Raw genomic sequence first — 21,803 nt, forward strand, 5'->3', positions numbered from 1 at the left:
GACATCATGCGATCAGGTATATGCTATTTTATGTTGTTCTTACGTTTTTTTACATAGGCTAAAACGCTCAATCTTTTCCTAGTTTCTTATTATATCATTCCACAAAAAAACTGTAACTTTTTTTATCATCGTCAACTGATCTCTGATGTTTTTTCTTTTTTGCTTGTCAGATTGGGCGAACTTGCCAACAGATGTTTTGTCTTTGATTTACGACAGGTTGTCTGTTGCATCAGATTGCGTACAATTCATGGCCGTTTGCAGGTCATGGGGTTGTATGAAAAAAGACAGAAAATATAAACGTGCTAGGTTGACAACTCCAATGGTCTTCGTTTCTGAGAGGAAAGAAAATACATGGAATGCATATGATATCGTGAACAATCAAGTCCTCGGTTTTCAATTAAAATTACCAAAGACGCGATTTTGTGGGGCTTCCAACGGATGGATAATAACAGTGGAGAACTTTGTTGTAACCCTAAGGAATCCACAATATGATGTTAAAGGGAGGACAAGGAGGCCTTCAATCATTCGTCTTCCTCCGCTAAAACCTCAAATTAATTACAAAATACGAGGTTATGCTAAAGCTCATTCTGACTATTTTGTCGTCAAGGTTACGATGTCAGCAGACCCGATCTCAAACTCCAAAGATTGCATTGTTATGGTTCTGTATGAGCCTCTTAGTCAATTGGCTTTTATTAGACTTGGTAAAGACACAAGATGGACTTATATTGATAAGCATGGTGATGAAATCTATCCATGGATTAAAGATGTTGTTCTAATTGAAGATAAGATTTACGCTGTCGATAGTCAGAGCAAACTTTGGGCTTTTGAATCTACGTCCAAATCCACCGTAGATGTACAATTGGTTGCTACTGGAATAGTAGATCGACCTCAGAAGATTTATCTTGTCGGTTCAAAGAAGAAAGGACTACTGATGATTTACAGATTTAGTGAGTATCGACGGTTTACCCGCGAGTCGAGGAAGTTCAGCATTTTTGAATTGAATTCTAATGACGAATGGATTGAGAACAACGACTTAGGTGATATTGCTTTGTTTGTGGGTGATAATGATTCAGTATCCGTGGTTGCTTCAATGCATTATGGATGTCAGTCAAACTGCATATACTTCGTTAATGACAATGAAGGTATACATTGTTGGCATACATTTGATGATTTCGGGGTGTATAATGTCAAAAGTCAAAGTGTTACAAAACCTACATGTTTGAGGAACCCAGTGAAGAGGACGAGGTACCCTCCATTTATGTTTCAACCAATTGTTTACATGTAACAATTTATTATTTGTCCCTCAGACTATTATTTTAAAGTTAATATATGAGGTCTTGTTTGGAACGTATATAGCTACAGGACCTAGTTGATAGTTGATATATATTTTTTGTTTGTTAAAAAAATTACAAGATGAAGTACAATTCAAGATAATCAGCTGATAAATTACAAGATGTTGGGGAGGGAGGGAGGGGTCGGGAGGTTCAGTGGATGAATTAGAAAGGGGGAAAATGAGTTCAGGAAATGGCATCCATTGTAAGGTTCCTCTTTGGTGGAGACTTGTCTGTCAATTTATCAATATATATAGCTGATCTAGAAGAGTAAAGAGCTTACTGTCCTAGGAAACAATTACATGCGAAGGGAAATTAAACAAGATATATAGCGCTTGCAGCAACTCATAACTGAAAGCAACTGAGTTCCAGGAATAGAATGCACTCCTCACTGCGTTGTGCGTTCCAACCGAATGGTTGATTCATCAAACTGTCAGTCCGCCTATTGCGTCGAATTCACGTTACTAGATACTAAAATATATGCAGCTATGCATATGTGGTCACCTGCTGTAAACTACCTGTGCGCGTGCACGTGTCTAGTTTTATGAACCTGATGAGAATCTATCTCTGGGTGCTTGCATATGTGTTGGTTTGTGAACCCCAGGAAGATTACAAAAATAACATGAAAAGAGAGAGCAGGGAAGCCGAAAGAGAGGTGGTGGTGAGTGCAAGGGGGCAGGGTGTGAGTTTCAAATACTAAGTGAACCCTCCAGTACTCTATCTATGTTCTAATGCGAGCGTTGCCACTTCTCGTAACATGTTTAATCACAGCATAAGTGCAACACACAACAAAGCAACACACTTAAAAACTGCAGTTTAAATATATATATGGAGTAATTATCTAAGATACTGTGGAGCTACATATTGTTACGTCGATCATGAGCTTCAGCAAGCTTTATAGCATTTCCTAAATAACTTAGAGCCTCTGGATTCCACAACTTTACGAGCCATGCCTGCCTCACCGAGTGACCACAAGTGCTGGGGAATTATTACTTGTACCTAGAATAAGAGGTTCCTACACACTCGGAGTCTCTACGACCTGGCGGATCTACGCTTCAGAAGTACCTACGCCCTCCTCCTCCTTTGACCTCCTCTTCTTCTTCAGCTCGTTCTTGGTTGGATTCCGTACATGCGTGGCAACACATTCGTGTGTGTGGTGCTTGGAGTACACTGGGTAAGCACACACCGGTTTCTTAGAGCAAACGCAATGTGTTGCAAGGTGCCTGTCATGAACATGGATCCTCAAGCCTTCAATTGTTCCGAAGATCTTGCTTTGATTGGTACAGCCATGGCAACGAAATGTTTGAGACATTTTGGACGTATAAAATTTAGAGTTTTGGGAGAGAGAAACTAGAACAAAGGAGTTTCTTTTAGGGTAAAGAAAACAGATCGAGGGACTTAGAGTACATGGAGAGATGGAGGTATATTTTTATAGGGCAAGGATACTTGGAAAAAATGTAAAAAAAATAAAATATATATCCAAAATGGAATGAAAAACGACTTTTGTAATAAATAAAGTATCATAGCGCAGTCCCATAATTAAGTATTTATATGTCCAACCTACCATATAAATATTATGGCTTGAGTATTTCCGGTTTTCAAATGAGTGAATTATCATGGCATAACCATCTGCTAATATTTTTAAAAAAAACTAGGATACATACATTACTAGCTGAGTTCATTGACAATGCCAATAGTTAATTTCTAACAAGTGATTTTAGGAAGATCGTTACCCTTAAATAGACATATACATTCTGTAAATTATAATTAAGTGTGAAAGTTCAATGTTGTTCTCATCCATTTTATTTTATTTTTATAAATTATTCTTATTATTAAGAGGGGGAGAGAAGAGTTGAAACTATTGCAATAATTTAGGAAAAATGAGAGTTTCGAATTCGAGACGTATGAGTGAAAAATTAACACCTTATCTATTAAGATATTAGACCATCTACAATTTATTTGTTCTCTTCAAATTTATTAACTCTCTATTTACACACAACCAATGCAACCACCTACCCACAAAGCATGCATATAATCATAACCTTGGGTTCTTTGCTCTTAAGTCTAGGAAGTAGATGTCTCTTGAAAGTGAAATGAATGTCGCTTTCGATTTTTGTAATCGACCAAAATACCCTTTAATTATTTTTTGTGATATCCTAAACTTGTAAATGAAAATTTTGATATATGACTTTTATAAGTGACTAAATTAATTTTAATTCACTACAATAATTCCATTACATAACTTAACCTAAATAGCTCACACTTAAATGAAATATATTATTGTATCGAGCTAAAAAGAAAATCTTCAAATGAGAAAATCCACCTAAATTATGGATGCAGTAATACATTGTGTCCTCCAGCTCTGCAGCAAGCAAGAACAGAAGAAAGAGTGAATTCATTAACCTGCAGTAATTAAAAGATCAGCACCCAAAGCATCATTACTTGCTAAGGCTATTGCCACTTTGCCAGAACAGGTAGTTTGTGTGAGGTTGGTCCCCTTCAAGATTTGCTTCAGAAATCATTTATTTTTTATCTGCTATATTATTGTTGCTTGTACCAGTCTTTTTCTCTAAACAGCTTGATCACTCCTATATTATCATCCCTCGGTGGAGTGTGTGGGTGTTTAAAACATCCGTAAGGAATGGAGATATTTTTCAAGTACCCGGAATACCGGGTGGTACAACATACGTTATTATATAAGTGGACGAACACTTGAAAAATGAAACTTCCCTCAACTTATGTTACTGACATCAAGTTTGTTCGATGTTTTTATTCTTTAAGGATTTTTTATTACAAATAGTTTCTAAAATTGACCCGTTCGCTTACTTTGGTCATTCAGTTCAACTACGATCAATGTCGTTCTTGAATTTAAGTGAATGCCTTAGGGCGAACGGAATTATATCAACTGAAATTGAAAGTATAATGATGCATATTGTAACAATATGCTCTGCAAATTTATATATAATATAAATAAGGTATGAGGTTCTGTAGATACATTAGTATGTATCACCAGAGGTTTGCTATCCTAATCCAAGAAGCACCTTCTCCCAAACGAATGTTTCGAAATAGTATCACTTGCTAGTTAAAATCCGATATGCCTATTGCAAGAACAAGCTGAGCAAAAATTCCATGGTGCTTCAAGCATTTTATATTTCGTGCGTTTTAACCGTCGAAGCATAATCTATGTTTTTTTATTAAAGATTTAACAGTGAAAAAAAAACAAAAGTATCATACTCCGAAACAACGATGAAAATCCCCAAGCTGAACCATATACATTGTTGTGAGGTAGGTCCCTCCAAATTTGCTGCACTAATATGAATCATTATATTAGGTCCAAGGCTCGTTCTTTGACAGTACCAAGTATCTTTGAACGTATTGAACTCATCTTGAGGAATGTTTGAATCACACCCTAGTTAGGATGAGTTCAAGATCAGGATGAGTTCAAGATGTTCAGAGATACTAACATTCGCAAGGAATATCACTTAGTATAACAATCTAGTGATATTCTTCTTTATTGATAAGTTAGAAGTCTTAGGTGACCCACTTGTAGAAAATTAAAACCATTCTACCAATAATATATATATATATATTTTTACAAAAAATCTTCTAATAAGAATAAGATTATGTGATAATCTATTACCAGTAATATTTTTTTAATAAAATATTTTATTTTTGACTCTTGTAGATGACACGAATTTAATTCTAATTTATAATGACTCACTCGGTTTGCAACTTACTCAAATTTATCACTATGTGCAATATATCATTGTATCAAACAATGACGGTAATTAAAATTAAGGTGGGAAGTATGATTTTTATGCGGTAATTAAAATTATATCGGTGCAAGTGTGATTTTTATGTACTTTCATAAACGACTCTTACATATGTCACGTTGCTAATTTAATTGCAGTATTAAACAACTAAACAAACATTAATCATAAATTAAGGTGGATATTTCAATGTGCAATATGGAGAAAATTAAAACTAAAGAGGGAGTAAAATGGAGTTAGTTCTTACGTTTAACTAAAAGTCAACGGATTTCATCGTAATGAGTTATTGACTTGGGCACCGGGCCTCATATTCTCATTGCTTCATTGGTTTTGTGGCAACAAATGTGCATATCATATATGTCCGATAGTGTATAATGTTTTTGTTTTGCTTCACAATTCACGAATTGATATTTTGGGTGCACTAGTCATTACAAACATGGTAAAGCTTGTTTTGGTTAGGCACCTCAACCATGCATAAAAACATCATTAATTAAGCATTATAAAAAATTATTAATTAGGTTAAGTTTTTTGTTTTTCTTTTAGGGAATCGTTAAGTGAAATGAGCATTTCATAAAGGGTCCATATATCATGTGTAATCTTCATTTGTGATAAATAAAATTTCAGAGTGCAGTCCACATAATTAAGTACTGTTGCTATGTACAAGTAAAGTAAAGCCTAGTAGTAATGTGCTATCCACATATCCCTTTTTACTTCTCACACCCTTTATTAATTTCTGTCCATTGATCTTCTTCAATTCAATCGATCCGACTGCGGAAAATTAAAAAGGTGTGTGAGAAGTAAAAAAAGGTGTGTGAATATCACACCCTTTAAACTAATGTCACCAAGTACCACATGTATATGCCTATTGGAGTCTTTTCCGTCTCCAAAATAGTGAACAATCGTGGCTTAGCGATCATCTGATCTTTTTTTTTATAATTTTTTATAATACCATATAGACATTACTAGCTGAGCTCGTTGACAATGAGATTAGTTAATTTTCCAACAAACAAGTGATTTTAGGAAGATTGTTACCCTTGAAATAAACATAAATTTTCTACAAATTATAACCAAGTGTGAATGTTCAATGTTGAAACTATTACAATAATTTAAAAGAAAAGAGAGTTTCAAGCACGAGACGAGACGTATGGGTAGAAACCTAACACTCATACCCACCAAAATATTATACCAAATGTAATTTATTTGTTCTCATCCAATTTAATTGTTCTCTATTTACACACACCCAATGCAACCACCCACCCACAAACAAACCATGCATGTAAGACAATCATAACCTTGGGTTCTTTGCTCTTAAGTCTAGAAAGTAGACATCTCTCGGAAGTGAAACGAATGTCCCTCTCGATTCTTATAATCGACCAAATACCCTTTTAAGTATTTTTAGTGGTATTCCTAAACTAGTAAATGAGAAACTTTATATACGACTTTTATAAATGACGAGATCAATTCTGATTCACTACTACTCGTCCATTACATAACTTAACTTAAACCGCTCCACGCTTAAATGTAATATGTTGTTATATCAAGTTTAAAAGAAAATCTTCAAATGATAAAATCCAACTGGATTGATGGATTCCAGCTGCAGCAAACAAGAAAGAAGAAAGAGTAAATTCATTAACCTGCAGCTGCAGTAATTAAAAAATCATCATCCAAAGCAATGAAAGCATCATCAGTTGCTATGGCTATTGCCATTTGCCAGAACTACTGGTACTTTGTTGTGAGGTTGGTCCCCATCAAGATTTGCTGCACCAATCATTTACTTTTGATCTGCTATATTATTACTATTTGTGCCTGTTTTTTCTCTGAGCAGCTTGGACTCTCCTATAGTATCATCCTTGGATGGAGTGTGTGGGTGTTTAAAACATCCGCAAGGAATACACAATAAAAACCAACATGGCTTTTGCCTCCTTACACAAGATAGCCTCCTAAAGGAAAGTCAGTGGCTCCACTTGTAGAAAATTACAACCAATCGACTAGTAAGAGTTCGATTCTTATTTATAATGACTCGCCGGTTGTGAAACTTAATCAAATTTATCATCTCTTAGTGTAGTATATTACTGTATCAAACAATGATGCATAAAATTCGCCTAGCTAGACTATGGATGCGGCAATTAAAATTCTAATAGTGCAAGTAGGGATGGGCAAAATAACCTCAGGCATGGGTAAGCGTGGTTACCCGTTCATTTGAAACTCACGGTTATGGTTATAGGTAACTGTTTAAAACAAATAAATACTTATGGGTATAACCATTTACTTGTGAAATTTCAGTGAGTGAATATGATTATTACCCACGGGTACCCATTTAACCGTTCATTTTAATATATGTAAATGAAAAAAAACTAAAAACTCTAAATAGTTCGACCTCTCCCATACTTCTGCCGCTCATCTCTCTCTCTCTCTCTCTCTCTGTCTCACATCTCCGCCTCGTTCTGACTTCCATCAACTACAAAACCCAGTTTTCTCTTTTTATTTTTATTCAAAATTCCATGATTTATATTTTGGATTAATTCGATTGGAGATTTGGATTGGTCTGACATGTGATAAATAATTGAGGAAGGGAAGCAATTGTTTGTGGTGCCGCTGACTAATCTCCATGCGGGAGTCCTAGACTGCTTCCTAATTTATTTTCATGGACACCGAGTTGCTATTTTGAATGTCTCTGTATTTGTTTTATTTTCTTTTTTTCTTATAATATTAATTGATTGCCAACCACACAAGTTTGGTAACGAGAACGACTTGCATGACGTGAGCATACGGCAATCGTAACATTTTTCATCAATGATACAACAATAAGTATAAGTTTTTTGAGGACTTAAAATATTAAAATGCGAAAATACATGTTAAATATACCAATAACGGTGTTTAATTGTCAGGAAAAAAAAATTATGACAAATTTCTATTTTAATTTTCAAGTTGTTAAAAAAATGTGACGGGTGAAAAAAAAAAGGGGTAAAATGAGTAAAAAAGGGTAAACGAGTTTAAAACGGGTAAATAGTTACGGTTAAATGGGTACGCGGTTATGTGTATGGTTAACTGTTTATAAACGGTTATGGGTATAGGTATAACCGTTTATACAATTACCTAATGAGTAAAGGATTACGCAGGTAAGAGCTTAAATGATTATTGGTAAATAACCGCGGTTACCTACCCGCCATAACCATTGCCCATCCTTATGTGCAAGTGTGAGTTTTATGCACTTTCATAAACGACTCTCACGTTATTCACGTTGCTAATTTAATTGGAGTATTAAACAACTAAACAAACATTAATTGTAAATTAAGGCCGACATTTCAATGTGCAATATGGAATTCATCGTAATGAGTTATTGACTTGGGCTCCAGGCCTCATGGTCTCATTGCCTCATGGGCTTTGAGGCGTTCGTGTTAGCCCGATAGGGATGATCACTAAATGGGCCGAGAATTCGAACTTCAGAACATTTCTATTGGGCTTATGGTCCAATACAGTTTCAGCCTTGGTCAATCTCAAGTATAAAGACCATCCTATCATATTGATTGGAAAATGATCATTTTTCTGGGGATCCGGAGGATTCCATAATCATGTTCGTTCATTGTACATCATGCGATAATAAATTATTTAAAATTTTAACTTCAAATATAAATAGTACCTAACGAAAATTGACCGCATGATATACGATAAACGGACACGATCATGGGATCCCCCAAATCTCCAGGAAGAGGATCCGCGAGGATCCTTATAGATATTGATCAACTTACGTGACGACCCCCTCCCCCACCAAAAGCAGTTACATTATACTAAACTCAAGAACATGAATGTTGGGTTTGCTTGGAATGTCAGCAAACTAAAGCGTAAGGTTGTCGCAAACTGAATCCTTGTCGGAGTCATAACTTTTCTGCTCTCTGCCACTGACCTCCTGCTAAGCCAATAAGCCCTCTCTAAAACCGGCGAATACCTTTATGAAACGATAGTGTCATTTTGGCAGTTTTACATGATCGCAAATTAAGTTTATATTGTTGTTAGAGTTGAAAAGTTAAAACGCATGATTAATGTAGGACTCGCTCGAATACGATGATTGTGGTATTCTCATTATAGGTCAACCTCTCCTCAGTAGTCAATTACTTTTTTGGTATCTCAAATCAATCACACAATGTAATGCGATAAAGTTAAAATGGATGACAAGACATAATTGAATTTTGAATATTGTTATAAATTTTTGTCATCAAATTATAAAGAATAATTTGCATGTAACGAGTTTTACAACCTCATCCCTTTACATTTTTCATCACTTAAACACACATATGCCTCAAATTGTAAGGAATAACATGCATATAACAAGTTTTACAACTTCATCTCTCTGCGTCTTTCATCACGTAGAACACATGGAGATGAAACATGTGACAAGTAAGTTGGTTTGATGGGTTTGCCATATCTTATTAGTAGCTTGACCTATAAAATTAGAAATGATGGAGTTTTTTAGCTTTGGCACGAAGGGTTGAGTGATGGGTATACTCGATCTTGCTATGATTACGATGATGACGACATTGCTTCTTTCTCTTTTGGGCCACTTTTCACTAATCTAACATTGAGTGAAATGTGCAGTTGGTATAGGCCATCATTATTTTCGTCTCCAACTAAGTATCTCACGTCACTTGTGGCCCAAAGATATATTAAGGAAAAAGCTTGATATGTGACATCTAAACCATATAACATCCCAAAGTTGTTGAAGTGTTGATAAACAAGCATAGACCACACTTAATGTAATTGATTTTATATCTAATAGATGATGTGAGAGTCCGAATCACGATTCATATAGTTATCCACGATTTGTTCTAAATTTTTTTAAATACCTATTGTTATTTATTATTAATAAGAAGAGAGATTCGAACTTAAAACCTAGTACAATTTTAGAATGAGTAATATGATTAGACTTTCTTAGAGTTAGTTTATAAGTGGTTACCATCAAAGATATGTTCTAGTACTAATATCACAAATGATAACACCTTATAAAGAAGAGAACACAATTTCTTGTGCTCAGATGACCGTATAAGTGTAACGGTCACTAAGAGTGAGATATAAAAGAAAGGAGGATGAAACCATAATATGAAAAAAAAAAAAAAAATATGTCTTGTATGTGTGACCCAATAACCACATAATATAAGTCAATCTAAGAACTAAGACATGATCCTATAAATATAAACACATGCTTTGTGATGTATCCAAAGTTTTGAGAAAAAAGAGAAAAACACTTACTTAAAAAGCACCCTCTCCAAGTTTAACAACATAAACACATACTAAATTTTCTTAAAACTAAAAACAAAAAACTAAAAATTAGAGGTTTCAGGTTCGAAGTCCGCTGCTGATGTGGAAGTCAGGCTTGTGGCTATGGAGAAGTTGAAATGCTTTTACGAGTCTTCCTAATCTCCGAAAAGAATGAATAATCTGTAACTTGTCGCTAATAGTTTTCGTTAAAAAAAAAAAAAAAAAAAAAAAAAAAAAAAGAAGAAGAAGAAGAAGAAGAAGGTGCCACTCACATGGCCTATTACTTCCAGTCACGTGTCCCGGTGAGAGACTCATGTGCGACTCCGCAAGACTTTCTCTGTGCACCATCCAAACCAATCCGACATACCCCACACTACCGCTGGCGCGTACCCGTCATCCACCTCAGCGCGTAGATAGCAATCTCTGCAGTCGTTTCTCAAGCGTTAAACACCGCGTCCCTGCAACCACACCAATCCATCCGTATTTCCTATCATCTAAACCGTCAATCACAGTTGACTCCCACATAACCAACCATATCAACGGCTTACATAAAATCATGTACCTATCATGAATGCAAGAGTGTGGCAGACTTCTGCCTCCCAAAATTACAGGTTCGCTTTTCAAAATTTAAATTCCCACTCAAACCAAACGGCGCCGTCAAACTCGTCCGTCATCTCACCCCGCTATAAATCCCCAGACGACAGTCCCTCACTTCCCCAAACCCTTCGTCTTCTTCCCTGACCGTTTCTCTCGACGAGAACATTCTTCTCTCTCTCCCCCTCTCTCTCTCTGCAGTCTCTCTCTCTCCTCCACCGCTCTCCAAAATGCGTGAGATTCTCCACATCCAGGGAGGCCAGTGCGGCAACCAGATCGGCGCCAAGTTCTGGGAGGTCGTCTGCGCCGAGCACGGCATCGACTCCACCGGCCGATACCAGGGCGACAACGAGCTCCAGCTCGAGCGCGTCAATGTCTACTACAACGAGGCCAGTTGTGGGAGGTTTGTCCCACGCGCCGTCCTCATGGATCTCGAGCCGGGAACCATGGACAGCGTCAGATCTGGGCCATACGGCCAGATTTTCCGCCCAGATAACTTCGTTTTCGGCCAGTCCGGCGCCGGAAACAACTGGGCCAAGGGTCACTACACCGAAGGCGCCGAGTTGATCGACTCCGTTCTCGACGTCGTCAGGAAGGAGGCCGAGAACTGTGATTGCTTGCAAGGTATAATTCGAGTTCGATTTTAGTTGCTAGATCATTAGATCAGTGTGCATTTTCCAAAATTTCGAGTTTTTGGATACAATTTCTGCGTTACAGTGTCCGAATTGTGAGGTTTATGACTTGTTTGGCAACAGGATTTCAGGTTTGTCACTCTTTGGGAGGCGGGACCGGGTCCGGAATGGGAACTCTTCTCATTTCCAAGATCCGAGAGGAGTATCCGGACCGAATGATGCTCACATTCTCCGTGTTTCCGTCGCCAAAGGTGTCTGACACCGTCGTTGAGCCATACAATGCAACTCTCTCTGTTCACCAGCTTGTTGAAAATGCAGATGAGTGTATGGTTTTGGACAACGAAGCTCTCTACGACATTTGCTTCCGGACACTGAAGCTCACTACTCCCAGCTGTGAGTTTTCTTTTCTTTTGTTTGTATAATATATCCTGTTGAATCGTAATTGAAATTTACCTAGTTGAATTTGAATATGTTTATGCTATACTATCTTGGATTCGGCATTAGTATGTGGGATTCGATATTGTGTTTAGTATGCTTATGTCAAGTAAAAAGGAGTTGAATTTTGACTTGGTTGAATAGTGATTATTACTTTGGGTTTCGAGAGTGAATTGTTCATATTATCTTTGTTTGTATCCGTATCCAAAGTGCAGAAGATTCAAATTGTATGCAGCAATAGTTATGCACATGGCGCAACCAAAAGGTTGCTCCTTTTGTGACAAAAAGGTCATAGGTTCGAGTCTTTGAGACACTCTTTGCAAAGTAAGAGTAAGGCTGCGTAAGATAGACATTCCCCCTGACCCTTGCAGAGCAAGAAGCATTGTTGGCTAGGGGTTGCCCTTTTTTTTATATTGACAAATTGTGGTTGAGTCCCCTTGCATTGGTAAGGTTATCTTGCTGGTCCTTTTCTTTCGGGTCACCATTTTATAAGTTATGCAATTGGACTAATTGGTCCTGCTTATAAACACAGAAGCCTGTAGCCTTGTGCTTATAGGTGGAACACTAATTACTTGGCGCCTTTGAAATTTTCCTTCACTTGTATTCCGTAACTTCTTAGGCACTGTTTCACTCTTTGATGCACCATTTTTCAAATGCCTTTTGAAATTGGCCTTAAAATGGCTCTGTTGTTACATTTATATCCTATAAATGTTTGTATTTTTTTGTTCCTGCTGCTAAATTGTGAAACATTACATAATCTAACCAATGATTCCTTCTTGGTTCAGTTGGCGACCTCAATCATCTTATATCTGCTACCATGAGCGGCGTAACTTGCTGCCTTCGTTTCCCTGGTCAACTCAACTCAGATCTTCGCAAGCTTGCTGTTAATCTCGTCCCATTCCCCCGACTGCACTTCTTCATGGTTGGGTTTGCTCCACTCACATCCCGTGGATCACAGCAGTACAGGGCCCTTACTGTTCCAGAGCTCACTCAACAGATGTGGGATGCAAAGAACATGATGTGCGCTGCTGATCCACGTCATGGACGGTATTTGACTGCTTCAGCCATGTTCCGTGGCAAGATGAGCACCAAGGAAGTTGACGAACAGATGATCAATGTGCAAAACAAGAACTCATCCTACTTTGTTGAGTGGATCCCAAACAATGTCAAGTCCACTGTTTGTGATATTCCACCAACCGGTCTGAAGATGGCCTCGACCTTCATTGGCAACTCCACCTCCATTCAGGAAATGTTCAGGAGGGTGAGTGAGCAGTTCACTGCTATGTTCCGAAGAAAGGCTTTCTTGCATTGGTACACCGGAGAGGGAATGGATGAGATGGAGTTCACCGAGGCAGAGAGCAACATGAACGACCTCGTTTCAGAGTACCAGCAGTACCAGGATGCTACAGCCGATGAGGAGGGGTACGACTATGAAGAAGAGGAGGAAGTTCAGGAGGAGGCTTGATCTCGGATCTCGATTCTCATCTGTTCTCTGTTTTGCTTCAGTTATGTTGTGGATTTAATTATGGTTTTGTTTCTTAATTCCTTATTTGGGGTTTGGATTGCTGGATTCTCGTCAGTTCTTCGGCCATTATTCACCTGTTTGGTTTTTTTCATTTTTCTTAGTTTTTAGATGGTAGCAGTTCAGTGGTCTGAAAATATGTTTATTGAATCTGTTAATCGAGTCTGTGATATGAGGTTGGTGTTAAGTAAACATTGTGATGATTAAAAGTGCATTTTGTTTGATGGTGGGTTTATTTCATGGCCTCTTTTAATCTTTGTTTTACATTTAAGGGCTTCAAAATTTCTTGATGACTCAGTTAACTCGCCACAAAATGACATAATGTAACAGGTTTGGGGTCAATTTGTTAATAAGTTTGGTCATTATTGAGCCACTTGTTAAAAAACTGTTAATCAGTTGGATTGTTATTAGGTCATTCATTAAAAATCTACAAACGATATCTTATCAGATTTTGACATTAGGTATGATAATTTTTTGCAGGATCCGTAATCGGACACAAAACGATACGATTTATTAATGAATCGAGTTGTTATTAAATCATTTGTTAAGATAACTAGTTTGACACGATACAACCGGTTCAAATAATAAATATAACACAAAAATAATACGAACACGACCTATTTATCATGCATTTATTAGTACCATATTTTGCATTGTATTCATGAATTGATAGAAAGTACGAAAAGCAAAAAGAAAAAGATAGACAACATGTGAAATTCTGGAAAAGTACTAATTTCCGGATTTGTTTGCATGTGCTCACTGAGGCAAGCGGGTGCTGTGGGATGAAAGAAAGGCTGCTGGGTTCCTTCTAGATAGGGTTTTCAGATTACATACATTTTTCAAAAAAGTACGAAACTTTTTTATACTTTGGTGTCAATAAAATTTTGTGTGTGATGGTCGAGAAATTTTTACAAGTGATGGGAACACCATGACACGTGGTGTTCCCTCACACATTAGGATTTGACATCTTGAATATTTTTCAATTTTATATTTCAATAAATAAATAAAACTAAATCCTAATGTGTGAGGGAACACCACGTGTCATGGTGTTCCCGTCACTTGGAAAAATTTTTCGTGATGGTCGGATCAAGTAGACTGTTCAAACTTCAAACCACAACAGACGGTCTAGCATTTGCATTATGGTATGTACCTAAACCGAGGTCAACCTACTTCGTCCAACATTTTGGCACAAAAAAAAAAATTCTTATTGGTCTGGTGCCATGTGATTTTACTCAACGCCAGCGTTGTCATAGTCATTCAGCCATACTTTCTATTTCCTCGTCAACGTTAATTAATTTATTGTGGACTGTTGCTCCTTTGGATGGTTGAATCTGAGTGGTCCTCCTTTGAATGGAGTCTGAGTGGTGATGGAGGAGTAAGTTAAAATTAAAGCCATCATACTAAATACTAATGTGTGCTTTCAGTTGGATGTCTCTATCGTCCGGGTCCCTGGGGGCCAAACCCTAAACCCACCAAAATGCCAATGCTTATCAATGAACACAATTTGACAGACAAACTGACGTGCTCAAAAGCATATGCTTGGGCAATGTCTTATTCAGTGAGCATAAAATACGATTTAATACACCAAATATCATAATACAAATAGTTGAATTATTTTTTTATTTAAGGTGTGTACCTACATGGAATTTGGTGGGCTAATTTTCTTCACAACTTAGTCTCTTGGGCTCTGATGGACTATTTTTATGAAGGGGTGATTTTTGTACTCTTGATTTTTATTTTAAAATTACATTCGAGGAGGCATTAATGAAAAAAATAAGAGAACGATTGTAGAAGAGAAAATTAAACCAGTAAAATTCACTAAATTATTGTAACAGTTAACGGATTTAAAATTTTCTTTGCTTTAAATTATTACAATAATTTCGAATCATCTCCACCTCTTAATAATATTGTGATATCAATTTGTCCAACGTTTAGGACGATCAAACTACAAAGCTATTGGTGTGTCCGCTAAGTTAATCGATACATATTTTCTTTTGAATACTTTTAGTTTTCAAATTAATTTTTCTTAAATACATACTATCGCTCTACTTCTTAAATACTCTAAAGGGAGAGGAAGAATTTGAACCAGAGTCATAGTAAAAAAATGTTCTAACCATCAAGGTAGTCTATCACTTGCCGTTTTCAAATTAAATTTAAATGTTGACTTATGCCTCAGTACTGTATTTTATTTTTAAGTTTTAGCTTTCCATATACCAAACTAAAAATTACATTTTGTCCTCCCAAAAATGACGCCAACTCAAGGAACAAACAAAGCACATAAAAGTTGTAGAAAAATATCTTTATTATCAAATCCATCCGGATATTAAAGCATACACAAGCTAGAACACAGTCTTGCATACACAAATACACACATACACACATATATATCTCACCTAATTAATCTAAGTTGTATTTCTGAATTCTGAGTTCCGTATATATAATTTAAATAACACATAATGATATTCTGGTGTAAATTATCAAGCCCGGCCGGAAACTCAGAGCCCTTAGTGCATGCATGCTGGTGTACTTAGCAAGGAGCCTGTGCTGGGGCAACCTCCACTGGTGGATAAGCAGTTGCCAACTTCCCTGAGTTGATTGGTCCTGGTGCTGTCAATTTCGCATTGATTGGTCCTGGTGCGACATATCCAGAGCTACGAATCTCCGACAACTCTCGACGAGCATTTGATCCTTGTGCTGCACATAGTGTTGGTAGAAATACACCTACAACCAAAATGTTATTCCTATTAAGATTTTTCGAAAATGTTTCGTTGCTTGACTTATGTTATTAGATTGTGAATTGAAAAATTATTCACGTTGATATGTACGAATACGCAGTTTGAATTTACAGTCTTAATTAACAATATATAGTTACCTTCACCAGCAGCAAGATTGAAGTAAAGGTCAACAATGTTGGGGCAACTGCCGTAGCACTGAGGGGAGCAAAGTTTTTGTGTGAAGCGAGACTCCAGGAGAGAGTCTGATGAGATGCCGTAGGATTTGCGGTCAAGCCCACAAGACTTGATGCACGTCTCGCTCTCGATCCAGTCCTTTAACTTATCGGCCTCAATTTCCGATGTTCGGCACGTGTATGCTTCCTCCCCGCTTCTTCTCACGTGCTTCTCAAGCACACAGCGTTTGCCGGACGATGACACCGCGAATGCGCATGCATCGTGGTCTAGATTCTCACATGTTATTCCTCCTGCAAGCATGCAATGTATTACATATTTTTTGCACATAATTGGCTAGTTATCTCGATAAATATTCGATAGATAACAGCATGTTTGATAAATATTGTTGGTTTTCAAGAAAGTTAAAAACCGACAATATTTACTAAACAAGTTTTCAATTTTCAAAAAAAACAAAATTGAAAACTGAAAACAAATTAATATCAAACGATCTAGTAATTTTTACCAAAAAAAAAAAATGATCTAGTAATTAACACAAACAAACCTAGAGTGGCTTGGACACAAACGGCAAGGGAAAGAGCCAACACTGCGATGTTCTTCAAGCACATGGTAGAAGCCATCTATAATTAGAACAGAAGAAGCTAGGGTTTGTGAACTTGAGCTAGAGAGATGAAGAGGAGGAGAAACTTGTATTGTATGTTGTAAAAATGCATGGTGGGGAGAGCCATTTTATATAATCGTATGTTTACTGTAGTATATAGGAAGAGAAATATATAGTTAAAATATTAATTTACAGATGGTGGTCGACTTTGAATATGTGAAAAAATACACGTGAACCCTACTTTAGATTTTAGTGGTGAGATAGAGGACTCCACGAGCGAACCCCGTGTTCGAGGGGTTTCTCTATATTGACCTTAACAACAATTTTAACTTACAAGTCAAATTGTATATGTCGCAACTTCTTTCCTCCGTTATCAGTGGCGTAAATGCATGGTTTTGTATATATGTATATCAATATACCAGTTGCTGTAGTCAGGTCATGAGAGATTGTGTAGGTATATCCTTAATTAACATAAGATAATTTTTCAGTGTGCCGGAAATACAGGCTAATACACCAAATGTCATAATACAAGTGGTTAAAAATTCTTTTTCAAATATTCAACCACTTATATTATGACAAATAATGTCCCAAACAATATTCCTGGCACACTAAAAAATCTCTCGCTTAACACAGAGTTTCATAATCACTAGTGTATATTATATATGCCATATTTTGTACCCATAAATATACTTATACTATTGGTACATGTAGCATGACTCATGATTGGAAATGCTAATTAATTGAACGCTCTGTTGTTTTTTAAGTTAATCAGTTATGCTGGTGATATAATCTATGTTATGCTTCTTCTAGTGGAAAAAAAAAACCAAATTAATTTATGCTGTTTTACTTAACCTACTTTGCTAATCATTATGGTCATTTAATGGAAAACAACAAAATGAATTATTTGTTCAAATAACATCAGTCAATCCAAAAAGTAAAAAATTATGGTATTAAAAAAAAATAAAAAAAATTCCACCATGTAATCAGACGTATCTCTCTCTTTCTGTCTATTTTTTTGTTTTTTGAACAAATAATAGTATCTACCCTAAGAAAGTGAGAGAGTATATAACATCCCACATCGTCCAGGGTAGTGATCCTTATATGTATATTTCCATCCCTACCTAGCACGATGCCTTTTGGGAGCTCACTGGCTTTGGGTTCCGTAGGAACTCCAAAGTTAAGCAAGTAGCGCGCAATAGCATTCTCAAGACGGGTGACCCATCGGGAATTTATTGTGTGAGTTCCCAGAAACAAAACCGTGAGGGCGTGGTAGGGGCCCAAAGCGGACAATATCGTGCTACGGTGGTAGAGCGGGCCCGGGAAGTGATCCGCCCTGGGCCGGGATGCGACAGAGCAGGCTAAGCCTTACAATGAGTTTGCCATAATAATGTGGTTCAACTTCGTCTTTGAGAATCGAACGTAAGACTTCTCACATACAAGTAGAGAGAAATACTACTATACCGTAGTACTAAGTGACTTTTCCTTTTGTCTATTATACTCTAATTACACCCCAAAATTTTGTCCTCCATTACACACTCATTTTCTTTGAATTTTGGTTCAAAACTAATGCATGTTATTTTATCAACTTAACCAACCTCATTTTCAATGTAACGAAGAAATTCACCTCAACATAATTTTATATTTCAAAGGCTTTTTCGTCAAAATGCTATTTGAGATTCGTATAACTCCTCATTCTGATCCTTGATAATGAAAATCAGTAAAAGTGGTCGCTGAGTTTGTCCACTGTAAATCATTTTGATTTGTCTGTGAAAAATCTGTTAATATTCTCGTTAAATTATCACATGAAGGACTATGTGATTATTTTAAATTGTCACATGAACGACATGACCACATTTTTAAGATTATTTTTGTCAAACTAACCCATTCACTTAACGATGATATTGACAGATTTTTCACAGACAGATCAAAATAATTTATGGTGAACAAAATAAAAAACCCTTCTATCGATTTTAAATACTACTAACTAAAATAAAGAGTTATGCAATTTCAAAATTCATTTTGACGAAAAGGTTTCTATGATTGTATTAGTGAAGTCAATGGAGCTAACGTTCCACACTATTTGATAACGACGCCTAAATGGCAAAAGGCATCCCATGTAAAACCAATCGATACTTTCTTTTCCTTTCAGCAATAGTTCCAGTTCCAACGAACACAATCACAAAAAAGAGTATTTTATTATTATTATTTTTTTTTAACAAACATAGTATCTACATTAAGGAAGTAGGAGAGTGAGTTAAGCCTTACAATGAACTTGTCATAATAATATGATTTAACTTCGCCTATGACAAAAATCAAATATAAGACTTCTCAATTACAAGTGAAGAAAAACACAACTAGACAATACTACTAACTAACAAAAAAGTACTAATTAAAAACGAAATTTTATACCAACAAATAAACAAGAAAAGGCATAAAGTTTGTCTTAAACGTTATGATGTATGGTAAACCAATTAATAATTTAGTTCGATCTATCAGCCCAACTTTCAGTTGTACCGTATAAATATAATATGCATGGCTAAAAGTTATGGCGCCAACCCACAAATCTCGACCATTTTACAAATATGACAATATTATATATGGATTAATTAACGAAAAGTCTTAATTAATTAGGCGTATGCATGCAAAGTTGTGTACGAAATTGCATGATCTACCACGTTGTACGCATATGCGCAATGTCATAAACATATTACATTTGATTTGATGTTGATTTCTGTGATGATTCTTTTTTTTTTTTTTTTAATTTTTTTTTACTAACAATATTATCTACATTAAGAGAGCAAGGAAGTAGGCTAAACCTCACAATTAGATAATAATAATATGGTTTAAATTCGTTTTTAATGAGAATCGCATCTAAAACATCTCATTTAAAATGATGATTCTTGTTTTTGTCCTGATTAATTTCAGATGATTCATATTTCATAGGGCAGCAGGTCTATGTTTTATGGACAGATCTTAAAGCCGGTCTTTCGTCAATTCTTGGTCAGCTTGGTGGAGAGAAAACTAACACATTATATCGGAATAAAACATACGTTTCCCTATTTCATGGGCCATGGCAATTACTGGTATTTGGAAGAAATTATTGAAAAGTAAAACGTAGACCGGCTTCCGTAAGACCTTGTTGAACATTATATACAAGAAAAACTACAATCTTTAATTTTTATTTTTATTTTTTTAACACAATAAGGTGGTCTGTTAGAATTTTATACATGTAAAAACCGTTGGTTGTACGTCTCGAATATTCAACATGTTTTTATACTACAGTTATATATCATCTTATGTGGCATTTGACGGAGACAGCCACATCATTTAAATTAATTAGAACTTAATTTAAATTAAGAATCATTTAATAAATCAATAATTAAAAAAAAAAAAAAAAAAAAAAAGCTGGACTCAGCCGATGCTTTGGCGGGTGAGTCCACTTTGCTTTGCTTGGGAGCTGCATATTCTGAGCCTTTGGAGGGAGATCCTTTTGCTGCATTTATCTCTTCGCTTCGAACTTCCAGTACAACTTCACCTCCATTGGAAGAAACTTCTCCGACGTGCTTACTTCCCCACCTTTGAAAAGCTTTTCTCTTTCTATGACCTTCATTGAAACCCTACCACATCAAACATCACAAAAATCTTACATTAAACCCCAACTAAACAAAACACCAAAATCAGAATGGCATTCAAAAATGCGAATTTTTCATATTGTAGATAAATCCCAAGTTCCTTCTTTTCTTTCAGGATTAATCAAATCTTTATTTTCCAAATTAAATATTGAAGATTTATATCGATGGCTTTCTAACAACACCATAATAAACTAGTTTTGATCAAACTCTACAACATTAAACATCACAAAAAGCTTTCACTAAACCCCAAATAAAGAAACGACGGTACACCAGAAACAAAATCACATTTAAAAATTCTGACTTTTCAACCCTTTAGGCAGATATATCCAATCTCCATCGTTTTAACCAAAGATTGAAACTTTGCAACAAGTAATCTACTTCCCTTAACTTAACTGGAAAAGAAGTTAACTTGGCGCCAAAAAGATCAAATCAAACAGTACAAAGTGTCTAAAACAGTAAGAAATATTATTCTTATTCACCTAAATATATAAATAAGTAGACTCACCACACCAGAGCTATTCACAGAGCAGAGACCACCCCACCAAGGAAAAAAAATGGAAGATCATTCCAGCAAGTTCTTTGATTCAATAGTGGAAGAAGAAACGGGAGAAGAAGCAGGATTGAACGGAGAAGGAAGGAGAAGACTCCTCGCATGCCACAATCACCATTTAATTCTAGCTTTTTTTTTTTTAATTATTGGTTTATTAAATGTTTTTAATTTAAATTAAATTCTGATTAATTTAAATGATGTGGCTGTTCACATCAAATGCGACATAAGATGGTATAAAAATATGATATAAAAATATGGTATGAATAACATTACTGATTCATAAATATCCATATTATAATTTGAGTAGTATACTAATATGACGTGATTCCAGTTACATGAAAATAAATTTATTATAAATGTTGACGAAAAACTACCTCCATATAACATGGAATGCTCTCCCCCGTGGTTTGCGGAGTCAAAGCTTTGACTAAACAATGGTTTGAGATTGCTGTTGTTAGGGCATGGACTAAGGCGCAGAAATAGTTGTTAACCGACTGAGACATCAGTTTAGACATTCAAGTCTGAATTCCTTTTTGCCTATTAATTCCATGCCCATTTTAATGTCTGGGGAGCCATG

General features: G+C 36.1%; 3 protein-coding genes across 3 annotated transcripts; 2 read left to right on the forward strand and 1 right to left on the reverse strand.

The window, feature by feature from the left end:
* The first annotated feature begins 6 nt into the window (after positions 1–6).
* Positions 7–1,285, forward strand: LOC137734534 (probable F-box protein At1g44080). Its single transcript, XM_068473779.1, has 2 exons — positions 7–16; positions 171–1,285. The coding sequence occupies exons 1-2, from the start codon at positions 7–9 to the stop codon at positions 1,283–1,285; spliced, it is 1,125 nt and encodes a 374-aa protein (XP_068329880.1).
* Positions 1,286–11,087: 9,802 nt separating this feature from the next.
* On the forward strand, positions 11,088–13,772 carry LOC137733758 (tubulin beta-1 chain-like). The gene is made up of 3 exons (XM_068472937.1): positions 11,088–11,572; positions 11,704–11,973; positions 12,801–13,772. The coding sequence occupies exons 1-3, from the start codon at positions 11,179–11,181 to the stop codon at positions 13,478–13,480; spliced, it is 1,344 nt and encodes a 447-aa protein (XP_068329038.1). The 5' UTR covers positions 11,088–11,178; the 3' UTR covers positions 13,481–13,772.
* Positions 13,773–15,817: 2,045 nt separating this feature from the next.
* Positions 15,818–17,154, reverse strand: LOC137735565 (uncharacterized). The gene is made up of 3 exons (XM_068474988.1): positions 16,988–17,154; positions 16,410–16,736; positions 15,818–16,258 (listed from the first exon to the last, which is right to left on the reverse strand). Exons 1-3 carry the CDS (start codon positions 17,061–17,063, stop codon positions 16,065–16,067), a joined length of 597 nt encoding a protein of 198 aa, XP_068331089.1. The 5' UTR covers positions 17,064–17,154; the 3' UTR covers positions 15,818–16,064.
* Positions 17,155–21,803: the final 4,649 nt, after the last annotated feature.

This window comes from Pyrus communis, chromosome 5 (genome assembly GCF_963583255.1).
Source record: "Pyrus communis chromosome 5, drPyrComm1.1, whole genome shotgun sequence".
Classification (NCBI taxonomy): domain Eukaryota; kingdom Viridiplantae; phylum Streptophyta; class Magnoliopsida; order Rosales; family Rosaceae; genus Pyrus; species Pyrus communis.